Source organism: Cyprinus carpio, chromosome B21 (genome assembly GCF_018340385.1).
Source record: "Cyprinus carpio isolate SPL01 chromosome B21, ASM1834038v1, whole genome shotgun sequence".
NCBI classification, from domain to species: Eukaryota; Metazoa; Chordata; class Actinopteri; order Cypriniformes; family Cyprinidae; genus Cyprinus; species Cyprinus carpio.
In genome coordinates this window covers 10,776,053-10,791,323 of record NC_056617.1, presented here as the reverse complement: position 1 = coordinate 10,791,323, position 15,271 = coordinate 10,776,053, and the positions used below count along the sequence as shown (strand labels likewise).

Below are 15,271 nucleotides of genomic sequence, written 5' to 3'. Positions count from 1 at the left end.
AATTTCTAATATTGGTTTCCTATTTTAGTATACTTTAAAATGTAATTTATTTTGGTGATGCAGCGCTGAATTTTCATCAGCCATTACTGCAGTCTTCAGTGTCACATGATCCTTCAGAAATCATTCTAATATTCTGATTTATTATTAGGGTTGAAATGGAAACTGTTGTGCTGCTTAATATTTTTTTGGAACTTGATACTTTTTTTCTTTGATTCTTTGATGAATAAAACATTAAAAAAGAACAGTATTTTTTGCAAAACAATACAAGTGTTTACTATCAATTTTTATCCATTTTACACATCCTTGCTGAATAAAAGTATTAATTTCTTTAAACGAAAAAAGAAAAAATGTCCCAACCCCAAACTTTTGAATAGTAAAAAAATAATAAACACTGTTCTTTTTAACATCTATATGTCAAAGAATCCTTAAAAAGTATAACAGGTCCCAAAATAAGCAGCACAACTGTTTCCAACACTAATAATAAATCAGCATATTAGAATGATTTCTGAAGGATCACGTGACACTGAAGACTAAAGTAATGATGCTGAATATTCAGCTTTGCTTCACAAGAATAAATTATATTTTAAATAGGGCTGTCAAATGATTAATCCCGATTAATCACATCCAAAATAAAAGTTTTGTTTACATAATATATGTATGTGTACAGGGTATATTTATTATGTATATATAAATACACACACATAAATTATATATTTAGAAAATATTTACATGTGTATATACATTTATATATTTATATTCTTATATTTTATATTATATATAAATATATTTAATATATAAACATAACATATTCTTCTTAAATATATACATGCATGTGTGTGTATTTATATATACATAATAAATATACACAGTATACACACATATATTATGTAAACAAAACTTTTATTTTGGATGTGATTAATCGTGATTAATCATTTGACAGCCCTAATTTTAAAATATATTAAAATAGAAAACTGTTATTATAAATTGCAATAATATTTCACAAAATTCCAGTTTCTGTATTTTTGATCAAATAGATACAGCTTTAATGAGCATAATCTTCTTTAAAAAAAACTAATCTTACTGATCCCAAACTTTTGAATGGCAGTGTAGATATGTAGGTAGTGTCATAAAAATATCCACACTACTTAGTTTTTTTTTTTTTAATATCTCAAATCAAGATTCCATTTTCTTTTCTGTCTCTAACCTACTGTAGGTTATTTGTTCGATTAACATGATAATGGCAAGTGTTATTAAACTCAAGGACACAGGAGAGACTGATTTACAGATGTTATTAGTCATTTGTGGTGCTAGGGGGCGCCAGAACATCCTTAGAACCACGTTGTGTTGTGTTTTACCACAACAACTTTTATCACAATTGCCAAATGTGAGTTATAACATTTGTTCCTTTTTCCATTAATTGACCCTGATGATTCTCGCTTGCAGCTAAATGGTCTGTGTATTTTTCCTCCTTTTTTTTTTTAATCTGACAGATGCTCTTTTACTTCCAATTTTTGTCATCATTAATAAAAAATATTATTTATTAACCACTCCTCTCCACTATATAATAATTATGATTTTTTTATCTAAAAGAAATTTCTTTCTCTCACGTTTTTTCCAAAAACAAGGACATAAACAGGACTTGTGCAAGAAAACAGTGATGTCATAGCTAATCCTTCCAAAATGGTTTGAAATGTACAGATTTATATTAAAAAAAAAAAAAAAAAAAAACACATTTTACTATGATTTAATGACTATGATCTTGCACCTTGAGCCAAGTTTGGTGTATTTAGTTCATTCACATCCTTTCTGTGCTTTGGAACATAAAACTTGAGTCAGTTCCAGCAAGCTTCCTCTCGGTGGCAGTGTTGCGTTAGTCTTGTCCTCTTCTTCCAGAGCCGCAGCACTGGAGCAGTTCAAGTCCCTGGGTGCCGAGCCCCTGGAGGTGGACATGAAGGAGTCAGGAGAAGGCCAGGGCGGTTACGCTAAGGAGATGTCCAAGGAGTTCATCGAGGCAGAGATGAAGCTGTTTGCCAAGCAGTGTTTGGATGTTGACATCATTATCACTACTGCGCTTATCCCCGGTATGCACACCTGCAGCATTCACTCCCTTTCCATCTCATCTTCCTCTTTTTCCATCACATGCCCTCTTTGGCATGTTGATAATGAGTCTTGTGGTGTTTGCACATGCTCTTATTTTTCCATTTGACTTTTTGAAGGAAGAGTTCAGCCAGAAATTTTGATTTTACTCTTATTTTACTCAGCCTTATGTTGTTACAAAGCTATGTGCTGTATTTGTTTTTGTTTTGTTTTTCTGTGAAATGCATGCAAGAATCTTTTCTTTTTTTCTTTAGTGATCATAGGCTGTCAACTTCAGAAGGCCCAAAAGCAGCATAAAGTATTCCATACAGTATGTCTCTATATTGGGTATATTCTAAGCCTTGTGAAGGTGTATGAAAGGTTTTAAGTAAAAATCGACTAGTTTTCTTCACCTTTACTGTTGCTCTACAATGAAATATGATGTCCGACCTGTTATTGATGTCTAACCTGCATCATAGACGCAGAGGTAAATCACCACTGGCAACATGGGATTTTAATAAAGGTTGGCTGTTTAATTATTTATTAATAAATCGATCAGACTATTCTTAAGAAAAGATACAAAAATGTGAAAAAGTACAGTCTGTAGTTTTCACAAAAGCCCTGGGGCTGCTAAAAGACATTTGCTGTGAAATAAACAGGAATATCTTAGTGCAGATGGCAAGTTTAAAAAAAAAAATAAAAACATGCATCACTACTGTCATTATAACAATACAAAGCTATTTGAAAATTCATTGCATGATTTAATTTTGGTCTCCCCATCACAAATCTTTTGTTTGATTTCACGAGACTTAGAATATGGCAAACAAAACTTGTTAACCTCATATAATGGTGCTTTTAAAGTGCTTCCTTGTCCATTTTGGAGCTTGTCAGTCTCTAGTCATGATGAACTGGTAAAAAAAAATGATGATTCTTAAGTTCATTTTGTTGCTTTTCATGGAAAAATAACAACATTTTGGTTTAAAAGTACATGAGGGCGAGTAGTTTACATTTGAACTATTCTTTTAACCGTGATCCTGGTTTATCTCAGGATCCTTAAGTTAATTCTTGTATGACTTTTCCTGGCATTTAAAAAAAGAGAAACGGATTAACCGACATAACTAATTTCATACAGCGTAATTACCAATTTAACAGCTCTGCTTCATGTTTATTTGAAGCATGTTTTGTCTTCGTCTCCATGACTGAAACCTAATAAAAATCAGGCGTCTATAACAGAATGTTTTTGAAGATTGAGTGACATAAGGGTTGTTTTGTGTCGCTCTTGCTTTAGATTGGCAGAGAGTTTTTCCAGTTTGTGTTGCTTGTTCGGTACCGCTGGCATTTGAAGTTAGTTTATGTGACTCTTGCATGCTTGTGCACACTCCTGGTGTCACTCCAATGTTATTTTATTTCCATCCCTGAAGCCATGGAGCCACCAGTTAGACTTTTTGTACAGTAAATACCCGGGCAGTTTTTAGCACGCTCCGATTGGTCAAATGCATGCAATCTGTTCTACTTTTATCAGAATAGTGTTTTTCTTTTAAAACCAACAAGCTGCAAAACAGCTTATCAGTATATTAGGTTGCACGGATAAAAGGCACATCAGAGGAGTCTTATTAAATGCATATCAGTCATGGTTTTGGTTTACCAGTCTCACTGTGCTGAAATTATTATGCAGGTCGGAAGGCCCCTGTGCTGATTACTAAGGAAATGGTGGAGACCATGAAAGACGGTTCAGTGGTGGTGGACCTGGCTGCAGAAGCTGGGGGCAACATTGAGACCACGGTTCCTGGAGAACTCACCGTTCACAAAGTGAGTACACTGCAACAGAACAACAACTTGGGGGTCTGGCATGAGCTTCATGTGTTTGTCAGTAACATTCAGGGGTCAATAAGGCATTTTTTTTTTTTTTTTTTTTTTTTAGGATTAATGTATATTATACATTACTTCACTATTTGAGCTACAGGAATGTGAACTTTCTGTTCATCAAAGAATCTTAAAAAATGTATCACTGTTACCACAAAATTATTAAGCAGCAAAACGGTTTTCAACAGTGATGATAATAAGAAATATTTCTTGAGCAGCAAATCAGCATACTAGAGTGATTACTGAAGGACGACACTGAAGACTAGAGTAGTGGCTGATGTAAAATTCAGCTTTCTTATAATATATTAAAATTAAAAACTCTTATCATAATAATATTTCACAATTACCATTTTATTATGTTTATAAATGCAGTATATTTATATAATATAAATTAAGAAATGCAGCCTTGGAGAACATAAGAGACTTCTTTCAAAAACATTGAAAAAATCTTACCAACCGAAATCTTTTGAATGTTGGTGTATATTCATGTTTGTCTGTCTTGTTTCATTAAATGTATTTCTGTACGTTCCTGTAGGGTGTGGTCCATGTTGGCTACACTGATCTTCCCAGTCGCCTCCCGACTCAGGCCAGCACATTATACTCGAACAACATCATCAAACTCATCCGTGCCATCAGCCCGGACAAGGAAGTTTTTCACTTTGACATCAAAAACGAGTTTGATTATGGCACAATGGACCACGTCATCCGAGGTTCAGTAGTTATGCAGGTAAACTATTTTATTTTATTTTTTAGGAGGACATATAAACATTCTTAATTGTGTTGCATGTTATAGGTCACATCCTAAATTAGTAAAACCTTTCTTTCAATTATATACAAAATTTCACATTCAAACATCTAGCAAAAATGTTTTTTATTTTTATTGAAATTGTATCTGTGCAAAGTTGGACAAGGCAGCATATCCCACTTTGAGATTTGGCATTGACAGGTATAAGGACAAATATTAAAATAAATAACAGTATTAGCAACAATTTTTTTTTTTTATATTGGTTGTGTATGTGTAATTAAAATGAGTAAATTTAATCCATTTTGTTATACCATAATATTGGTGAAATAAGCATTGAAGTTGTTTTGTGGACTTTTCGTGCATGTGTTCTCCATGGATACACTAAAGTTTAACAAATACAAAAATTAGGCTTGCAAAAATCTGTCTGTTGACCTAAAATGAGTTTGACACCCCTGAGCTAAAGGATGTGAGCCATTTGAAATTTATGACTCAGTATCTCTATGGCACTCATTTAGCTTTCAAGGAGTTGAGTCGTGGTGTTATTTGAATTGTGGCTCTCACTCTCTCTGTCTGTCTGCAGGACGGAAAAGTGCTTTTCCCTGCACCACAACCTAACAACATCCCAGTGGCAGCACCTCCAAAACAAAAGAGTGTCCAGGAGCTGGAGAAGGAAAAGGCAGCTGCCATCTCGCCCTTCAGAGCCACCCTCAACACGGCTGGGATTTACACCGGAGGTAAATCACAGTCCGGCTGCCCTCCCTGCCTTCCTCTTCCCGCCGGATCTCTCCAGGTCCCCCCTGGTGTTAATATGAAAGCGGCTCCCTGTGTGTTTTAAGAGGAAGAGACTGCTTCATTGGTGGTCTCTGACATTGAACTATGTTAATAAGGTTGCTGTGTATGTTTCAAGCGGTCCCCCTTTATTGCCTTTGAGATTAATCCGATTTTTATTTTCTTCCTTTTTATCCACTTAACAATCTGCATTGCTAAGAAATTCCAAAAATAGTAGCTCCCCTGTTTGGCTGCTTTGTCCCAAGATGTGATTAGACTCCAAAGCCCCGCTAAACTAAACGGTACACAAATGAATTCTATTGGTTGCAGACGCCCGAGGACCACTTTTGTGTGGAGAGGCAACTTTGGCTTCACATCAAAGCACTCACTTCCTCACTCAGACAAGCCACAAATACAACTCGCACGTAAATAAACACCGGCTGATAAACAAACATGCAAATGAGATCTTCCTGCCCTTTCATGGTTTTCCTGTATCTGTATGAACTTAGGTACAGGGAATCCTGACTTGCTCGGAAGACCGAAATCACTGCCTTTTGAAATCACGATTGGTCACCTAATTGCGGCACAAGCTGTTTTATTTTCCACATCACCTTGGCCTGTTCTGGCATCTGAATGCCAGGAACCTGGGATGATAAAATGGTAGTTGTGTTGCTCCTTCCCTCCTGCTGTGTACGTCTGTTATGGCATGGTGTTGAGGTTTTCTTACTCACAATGGCAAATGGCTGGTCTGTGAGTTGGCAATACCAAAAGGCCTATTATTAAGACCACTGGAAATAATCATTTTAATATAATATTATAAAAATATTTATTTTTCATTTATAACTATACTAGTATTTTTATTTATTCATTTATAAATAAATAGACTAGTGCTCTCAAACGATTAATTGTGATTAATTGCATCCAAAATAAGTTTTTGTTTATATAATATATCTATGTGTACTGTGTATATTTATTATGTATATGTGATCCTGGACCACAAAACCAATCTTAAGTTGCTGGGGTATATTTGTAGCAATAGCCAAAAATACATTGTATGGGTCAAAATTATAGATTTTCCTTTTATGGAAAAAATCATTAGAATATTAAGTAAAGATCATGTTCCATGACGATATTTTGTAAATTTCCTAACATAAATATATATAACTTAATTTTTAATTAGTAATATGCAATGCTAAGAACTTCATTTGGACAACTTTAAAGCCAGTTTTCTCGATATTTAGATTTTTTTTTTGTACCCTCAAATTCAAGATTTTTAAATCGGTGTCTCTGCCAAAGCTTATTTATTCAGCTTTCAGAAGATATATAAATCTCAATTTTGAAAAACTGACGCTTAAGACATATATATATGAATACACACACATACAGTATATATTTTGAAAATACTTAGATGTGTATATACACTTATATTCTTATTTTATATTACACATTTAATATATAAACATAACATATTTTTCTTAAATACATACATGCATGTGTTTGTATTTATATATACATAATAAATATACACAGTGTGCACACACACATTATGTGAACTATTTTGGATGTGATTAATCGCTATTAATCGTTTGACAGCACTAAAATAAACCAACTATGAATTCTTATACATTTACCAAAAATTAGTTATGGGACTTTTTTTCCCCAGCTTAATACACATTTATTTTTAACTTTAACGTTTTAAAATTTAATGAGTCAGACAGCAAATGTACCCTATATTAGAGTTGAGGTGGCAAGTGTACATGACCCACAGCAATGTTGATGTTTTGAGAGGATTATGGGATGTATAAATGGGACCCATTGCCCCTGGCACTTGGCTGATTTGTCTGTGCAGTCAAGCAGTAAAAATTACCTTTACTGAAAAACAAAGCTATAATGTTTGACATCTTGTTATTTCTACTCAGGTCTGGCTTCAGCGATCGGTCTTGGGTTGTGTGCTCCCAATGCTGCTTTCCCTCAGATGGTTACAACCTTTGGCCTGGCAGGAATCGTGGGATACCACACCGTATGGGGCGTCACTCCTGCTCTTCACTCTCCACTTATGTCCGTAACAAATGCCATTTCTGGTAAGTTAGTAAATCAAAGTGCACAACCAAAGTGAAAGTAATTGCTATACTTGCATCCTCCGGCTCTTAATTGAATGGGCTCATTTTTATAAATTCAGTTATAATTTTTTCTTGTGGAGTGTTTGTAAACAACCGGTTATGTGAAATAGCTCATTCAGGACAGTAATAAATAGAAAATATCTTGCAATTTTCATGATCCCTCTTATTTTGTTTAAATTATTAACATTTTGCACATTCTGCAGAGGATGTGTATAGATAGATAGAAACTATCGAAATTTCTGATATTAAATTTTAAAATGTCACACGATCTAATTTTTTTTCTCAAGCACAGGTCATCAAAGTGCTTTTTCTTCATCTGAGTTTGCCCTTTAGCTACGGAGGGCTCTCAAGTGGGTGTGAATTACCCACTTGCTTTAATGGGCAGAAACTGTCACCTAATATTTTTTTCTTCTCGCCCTTGAGTTAGCGTCTGTGATGGGCTGACGTAGCCCACCCGTTAAGTGACGAATTCAGCTCTTCATTAGTCTAGACTTAAAGGTCCCAAGGTTCAGCGGTCTTCAGAAGGCCACGCCGTCATCAGCCAGGCAGATCAAGGATGCTTCTGTGCTTCGTTAAGCTTTTATTCATTTCTCTCAGCAGGCTGAGAAACCAGGAAAGGTTTCATTGTTTTTAACACCACCAGGTCCTTGGTGGTCTGCATTAAAGAGTGCTTTATGTCAAGAGAGCTATAAACTTCACATCAAGAGTGTGGGGAATCAACTGAAGCAATTAGTTTGCCTGGACCTACTGCACACTTCCTAGGAATTACTTTATTAGTCTTGTAGAGACAGTCTCTTGCTTTTCTTTGTCGTATTTGAGTATGAGGTGTTACATATTTGACACTTATTGAACTGTGTCTTTCACAGGCCTGGAAATGTGAGCGAGTTGGAATTCGCTTCTTTTGATGCCAGAAGTAATGAAGCTTTCACAAAAGTGTCCGAGACGTTAAGCCACTAATGTGGAATTTCATATTCTCATTGAAAGTGTGGTAGAACTTTTCCAGAAGCATAAAGTTACTCTTTCGCTCCTGCTGGAGTAGAGTTCCTCTCTTGCTCTTTAATCTACCTGAAACTGGTGAATCAGAATGACTCCACATCGCTTGATATGAACGTTTGAACATCACCTGATCCAAGGAATGTTTACTGATGAACTTGGGCTATCTGATTTTGGTTTTGGGTCCTATTAGGTGGTGACCTAATAGATGTGTCATTGCTTAAACCAGCCCTGCTTTCCAAACATCTCGTCACTTTATTCTCCATGATCACAGAAAGTCTGAAATATTATCCAGCCATTAGAACAACAGCAATCCGTTTGTGGATTTCGAGCAGACTCCGGCATCTTTCATTTTTATCCAAGGGTTTTATTTTACAGATATCCAGACCTTTGCATGTCTGGGTGCGTGTGTGGCGGTTCGTGCCTGCGTAGGTTTACAAATCGTCTGTTGCGTTTCCTGCAGTGTTGTGGTAGCGTGCTCTTGGCCTGCGAGCTGGTCTGTGATCAATTGTTACTTCAGAATTACAAAGTGAGAGGAAATGCTTACCAACAGTTACACACTCCATTGACTTAAGATACCGCTAACTATCAGGGCCACCTCTGGTTTGGTCAGTCGAGTCGATGCCGCGGAAGCATTTGAAAACGATTAAAGAGGTGATGGTTATCAGATTTCCCTTGGGGACGCCAGTGTTGTCCTCATTAATCCCCGATCAAAATGAGTTACAAATGACTTGTTTTGAGCTCTGAGAGTGCTGTGCCGGCATCAAGCATATTACATAAGATTTCTAATGGAATTGTGCTTTATTAGAGGGGGGACGGTTGTCATAAGCCTTGTTTTTCTCGCTTGATATAGTCACACTTTGAGCAAATCTGGAAACAATTATTATATTTATCCATGTATGCTTTATTAGTTAGCATGGCTGTAATGAGTACATCTGGCTCAAATTCTGATGAAATGCTAATTTTTATTTGTGTGTTTGTGTGTTTTAGTATCTAGTAAATAAAGTGTAGTAGCTGTTATCAGCATCTGCTTTGTAAAAAAAAAAATATTTTAATTAAATTACATTTTTTTTTATTAAAAAAAATGCATTTATTCCATTCAAAATTAGTGGTGTATTCTGATAAAATGTGAATTTTGTAATTAAAATTAAAAAAAATTGATTTCAATTATTTGAATTTTATTTTTTGTAGAAAAATTTAATTATGTATTTTTTTCAGCCATTCGAAATTGATGCATTTTCATATTTTTTTGCAGTCAACATATATGGCTAATCTCTCATTGTAGTGTAATTGCTGTTATCGGCACCAAATATTTTTTTCAATTTTATATATAAAAAAAAACCTTTATAAAATCTAAATATAAGACAAGTTTTGTTTTTTAAATAAAATATAATTAAAATGAACTACTACAGTATGTCAATATTTAAATATGTAAAAATTTAATTAATCCTTAATTAAACTGCATATTTATTTATTCATGCTATTCAAAATTGGTGGTGTATTCTGATATGTTAATTTTTGCAATCAAACTTTATTTTAAAAATGATTTAAAATTATTTCCATTTTATTTTTTAAAAGTTACACATTCTTTCAGTTCATTCAAAATTAGTGGCGTATCTCATGGAATGCTATTTATTGCAGTCAACATATATTGCAAATCTTTAGTAGCTGTTATCAGCACCCAATTTTATTTTAAGAAATAACTTTATAAAATCTCAATTTAAGGCAAAATTTTTTTAATTAAGATGATTTTATTTCAAGAACTACATTATTTGAATTGAAAGCATTTAATTTTTTTTTTTAATTAAAATATTTCGAAATGTATTCCAATTTAAATACAATTAATTGTTTGTTTGTTTGTGAAAATAACATGGATGGCGTGTGTTTTCAGGTTTGACTGCTGTTGGTGGGCTCTCCCTCATGGGTGGTGGATTGCTTCCTAGCTGCACGGCCGAGACCCTGGCCGTACTGGCTGCTTTCATCTCCTCTGTCAACATTGCCGGTGAGTGCTCTGAACACACGATCTGTACCTGCCAAAAGCGAAAGGCAAGATAAATCATTGCTTAAATATCAGAGGCTGAAAGTCGAGTAAGATTACAGATGTGAGCAGGTGAGGGCTGTGCACTCGGGCCGCTCGCTGCCCTCTGGCTGCCCTGCATCTTGTGTTCGTGAGAAGAGCGGCGTATTCCGTTCCTTCCAGGTGGAATAGTTTAGTCCGTCAAACCTCACACCTGAAGCAGGAAATGTCAGCGTGGCAGTTTTTCTTCAAAGAGCCTCGGTCATGTCATAAATCAGGCTCTGCTCAAAACCAACCAACAGGGCCATTAAGGAGGAAAAGGGGAAAAAATGGCTTGGAGTGGGCAGTTGGCCAAAATGCCATCCTGAATCCAATGACCCCTTCATTCTACATCTTGGTACGGTTGGCCAAGACGCCAGTCCAGGTCAGAGGGTGTGTTAGTGATTTAATGGCTTGCTACTGGGCTTTTACAGCCATTTTTCATCATGCTACAATAACAGCTTTTTGATATGTGTTCCAGCGCACATAAAATGTCTGAATTTATATATTTATCTTCTCAGAAGGCAGGTGTTTCATTTCAGTTGAAAGATGGTTTTTGTTATTTCCATTCCTCATACACGGCGATTCGTCCCGCAGTCTCATTACCCAAAAAACCTTAGAGTTAGAAATATGGACATTCTGGTCGCTTTTTCCTATCCTCTTTTCGACCGTTTTTATTGTTACAAGTGCATGCAGGGAAAAAATAACAATTGCCCTTTCCAATTTAATTTCAATAAAAGACAAGGAATTTATGGTGAACCTGCTCCATTAATGACAGGAATGAAAACATATTTTATTCTTTGGCCCTGACTGTAATGTCTGGATATCCTTCACATTTAATTGTGGGAAAACGGAACGTTCTTTCTAATGCTGTATACATTGTGTTCAACCGTCTAAGTGCATTTACTTCTGAGTTTAAATATTTCACCGGGTTCCTCAGAGGAACAGGTCACTAAGGTTTGAGTGAAACTGGATATCCGTCTGAGTTTCGAATGAAAAGCATTGGTTTGGTAATCGTCCTAGTAAGTTGCTTAGCTAGGACGGCGTAAGCCAGGAAAATGAATGTAAATGCAATCACATGGCGGTTTAAAAAATACTTCACTAATGAGCTGCAGATGAGTGACTCCCGCCATTCTTAATGGCATCCTTCTGCAACTCAATTAGGACATTTTACACATTTAACTTGATGTTTAAAAAATATTCCTGTTTATTTATTACTTTTTTTTTTTTTTTTTTTTGATCAGGTGGTTTCTTGGTTACTCAGAGGATGTTGGACATGTTTAAGCGGCCCACTGATCCTCCAGAGTACAACTACTTGTATCTTCTTCCTGCTGGTTTGTTTGTTGGAGGTTATGGGGTGGCTCTTCAAAGCGGCTACAACATTGAACAGGTAAGACTGCATTACTTTATTAGTCTGTTGCAATTCTCCTGCACCATTTGTACTGTGGACATGGATTTTGCCTCAAATCATGCAACTTCTTAAAGTGCTGTGGTTCGAACTTACACTTTTCAAAATGGCAGATGATAACAGACGGAAAAATTATTTCAAATTATTTTTGTTAATTGAAAAAGCTGACATATAAAAAATTTAATATAAGATGGAAAAACTTAAGCTTGTTTATTTCATTTAGTTGTCATTTACAGTAGTTGTTCTATAGAGAAATGGAATCTGAAGGATTTGTTTCCTCACTTCCTGTAAACCTTCTCTTTGTGTGCAGATGATGTACTTGGGCTCCGGGTTATGCTGCGTTGGGGCTCTTGCGGGTCTGTCCACCCAGTCCACGGCCCGTCTCGGTAACGCCCTGGGCATGATCGGAGTGGCCGGTGGCATTGCTGCCACTTTCGGAGCGCTGAAGCCTTCTCCTGAGCTCATGGCACAGATGAGTGCGGCCATGGCGGTGGGTGGCACTGCTGGTGAGTACACTTGTGTGCTTGTGTTTGCATGCATTTCTTCTTTAGTCAGCGGCCTTTGAACCTCCAAGTGTGTGAATGTAAATGGTAAATAACCTTGTGAATTCCCCGCAAAACCAGGTAATGGTCATCAGGTCGTGTGAGTCACACAGCACGGTATCACGCTTTGTAGCCAGTCATGTCTAATCTAAGTTGCTAATTATTCCTGGAAACCTGCTGGAATGTAGTTTAAACCGTCCCGACCAGTCCCAGCTCAAACCAGAAGTCTGCTTGATTCCAGATGCTTCCACCCTGAGGTCTCAGCCCGCCCCAAACATGCCCCCCACACACCCTTCCCCCAACCTGCGCTCCAGATTCACATCAACACACACACACACACACACCGCTTCATCGGATGTGACCCGTTTACCAGCAGGCCTGAATTCCCCCTTCTTGTTCGCAGGTCTGGCCATCGCCAAGAAGATCCAGATCTCGGACCTGCCGCAGCTTGTCGCCGCTTTCCACAGTCTGGTGGGATTGGCGGCCGTGCTCACCTGCGTGGCAGAGTACATGGTGGAGTATCCACACTTCGCAACCGATCCTGCGGCCAACCTCACTAAGATCGTGGCCTACCTGGGGACCTACATCGGTGGAGTCACCTTCAGCGGATCTCTGGTGGCTTATGGCAAACTTCAAGGTCCTGCTTGTTTGGTTATATAATAACAATTAAAGGGATAGTTCAGTAACACTTTAGTATAGGGAGCAATTCTCATTATTAACTAGTTGCTTATTGGTATTCTTATTAGTATGACTTTTATTAACATGTTGGCTGTTTATTAGCATTAATAAAGCACATATTCTATATTCTACATCCCTAATCTTACCCACTAAAATACCTAAACTTAACAACTACCTAACTAACTATTAATTAGGAGCAAATTAGGAAGTTTGAAGCAAAAGTCATAGTTAATGGTTCAATAATAGCGAGAATTGGACCTTAAACTAAAGTGTGACCGATAGTTCACCCGAAAGTGATAATTCTGTCAGAATTCAGTCACCTTGATGTTTCAAACCAGTATGACTTTTTAAAGAACAGGTTTTATACATACAATGAAAGTCAATAAGGCCCATATCATCTTTTCTGTTCATAAGCAATTCAGATTTGGAACAAAATGAGGACAGATTTTTTATATTTGGGCAAACAGAAACGGAGTTCTCTCAATATTATTATTATTTTTTTTTTTTTTTGTTGGGGAAAAAATCTGGTTGTTTTTCTGATAAAGTTCCAATTTTGTTTATAGGGATGCACGATTTGACTGAAAAAAAATATTATATCACTATAATGAATTAAAATAATAATAATTATTATTAAATACAAATATTAAACTAAATATTCATGTTTCATATTCATATTAAATATTCATTACTGTTATACTAATTTCCAAGTGAAGTGCTTTTAATAGTAATAATAATAGTTTAAAATGTTCTGTACAAATTGTTTGTTCACTTTCAAAAGTTAAACCATTGAGCTTTTATTTTGGAGGAAAACCGTAGTGAGCCCTTAAAACTTCTCTTTTGACAACAAGTGCATTTACTGTGAACTGAACTGCTCTGAGATACTAAAAAACACAGGATCATGAGCTGATCACATGTAAAAGAACAGTGCCACGCTTCACTCTCAAATATGCAACGCATATATTTAATTATTTGAATCAAGGCTTTTGAGTTTGATATTTGAACTAGGCTTATTGTGGTTTCGTTTCATTTCTATTAATCGTGCACCCCTGTTAGAAATCTCAATGTCGTGGATCTAGGTCCTCCTTGTCTGGTGTGGCTTTGTTTGTTAACTCACAGGCCCACCGGTGCCACACATGCCTCATGTTTAAAGCTTGGCCAGGCGGAACCTCTCAGAATTTGGCACTGATTAGTCCCTCCGCCCCCCAGTCATTTTCCACTTGTCCCTCAAAGCTGGAACACATTATCTTCAGGAGCTTTCCCATTCCTCCACCACTACCACCGCTATGAAGCCTGCAGTCCTACACTGATAAAGCAGATTAGAAGTCTCATTTTTATCCTTGTGAGTTCTTCTGTCAGCCTAAAAGGGGGGCTAGTGTAGAGTACTGTACATAATCACCCAATCCAACTGTATTGCTAACTTGTTACGCAGCAGATGCTGAAGAATTATTGATTCAGCTCCTACTGAGTTTTCCTGTGGACACATACTTGTCTCGTGCTGATGATATGTCTTGTACATATTATTATAGTTTACAGAGCGCTAGCAGCTGCCTAAAGTGCACTTTAACAACATTATATGCAGTTGTGTACTTTTGTTTAAAGCACAACTCAAAGAAGCTTCTCTTTTCCAAGAAGTTCTCACCCTAATTTTATTTCGCTCATCATGTTCCCAAAGAGCACATGGTGTCCAGCGTACGTGCTTACTCACTTTTTTTTGTTGCTCTTCTGACTTGACTTCCTCCTCGTGCAGGTCTCCTGAACTCAGCTCCCCTTATGCTTCCTGGTCGTCATGCGCTGAACGCCACCCTCATGGCAGCCAGTGTGGGCGGCATGATCCCCTACATGCTGGATCCCAGCTATACCACTGGCCTGACCTGCCTGGGCTCCGTGTCTGCACTCTCTGCCGTCATGGTAAGGGATTCACAGTCTTCCAAAATTTTATTTATTAGGTTTTTTGGACAGATTATCTTTTATTAATTTCTTGAGTGTTTTCAGGTGGTTTAGAAGTCTTTTTTTTTTTTTTTT

General features: G+C 36.6%; 1 protein-coding gene across 1 annotated transcript in view; it reads left to right on the top strand.

Annotated features, from left to right (window-relative positions):
- LOC109045515 (NAD(P) transhydrogenase, mitochondrial-like) overlaps positions 1-15,271 on the top strand; it is a 39,922-nt gene that overhangs the window by 7,205 nt on the left and 17,446 nt on the right. Inside the window, exons 7-16 of the mRNA XM_042748379.1 lie at positions 1,894-2,081; positions 3,752-3,885; positions 4,475-4,666; positions 5,265-5,418; positions 7,372-7,533; positions 10,457-10,567; positions 11,866-12,011; positions 12,340-12,535; positions 12,975-13,208; positions 14,997-15,157. Of these exons, the coding sequence (XP_042604313.1) occupies positions 1,894-2,081; positions 3,752-3,885; positions 4,475-4,666; positions 5,265-5,418; positions 7,372-7,533; positions 10,457-10,567; positions 11,866-12,011; positions 12,340-12,535; positions 12,975-13,208; positions 14,997-15,157 (1,678 nt within the window). The remainder of the gene's footprint in view (positions 1-1,893; positions 2,082-3,751; positions 3,886-4,474; positions 4,667-5,264; positions 5,419-7,371; positions 7,534-10,456; positions 10,568-11,865; positions 12,012-12,339; positions 12,536-12,974; positions 13,209-14,996; positions 15,158-15,271) is intronic.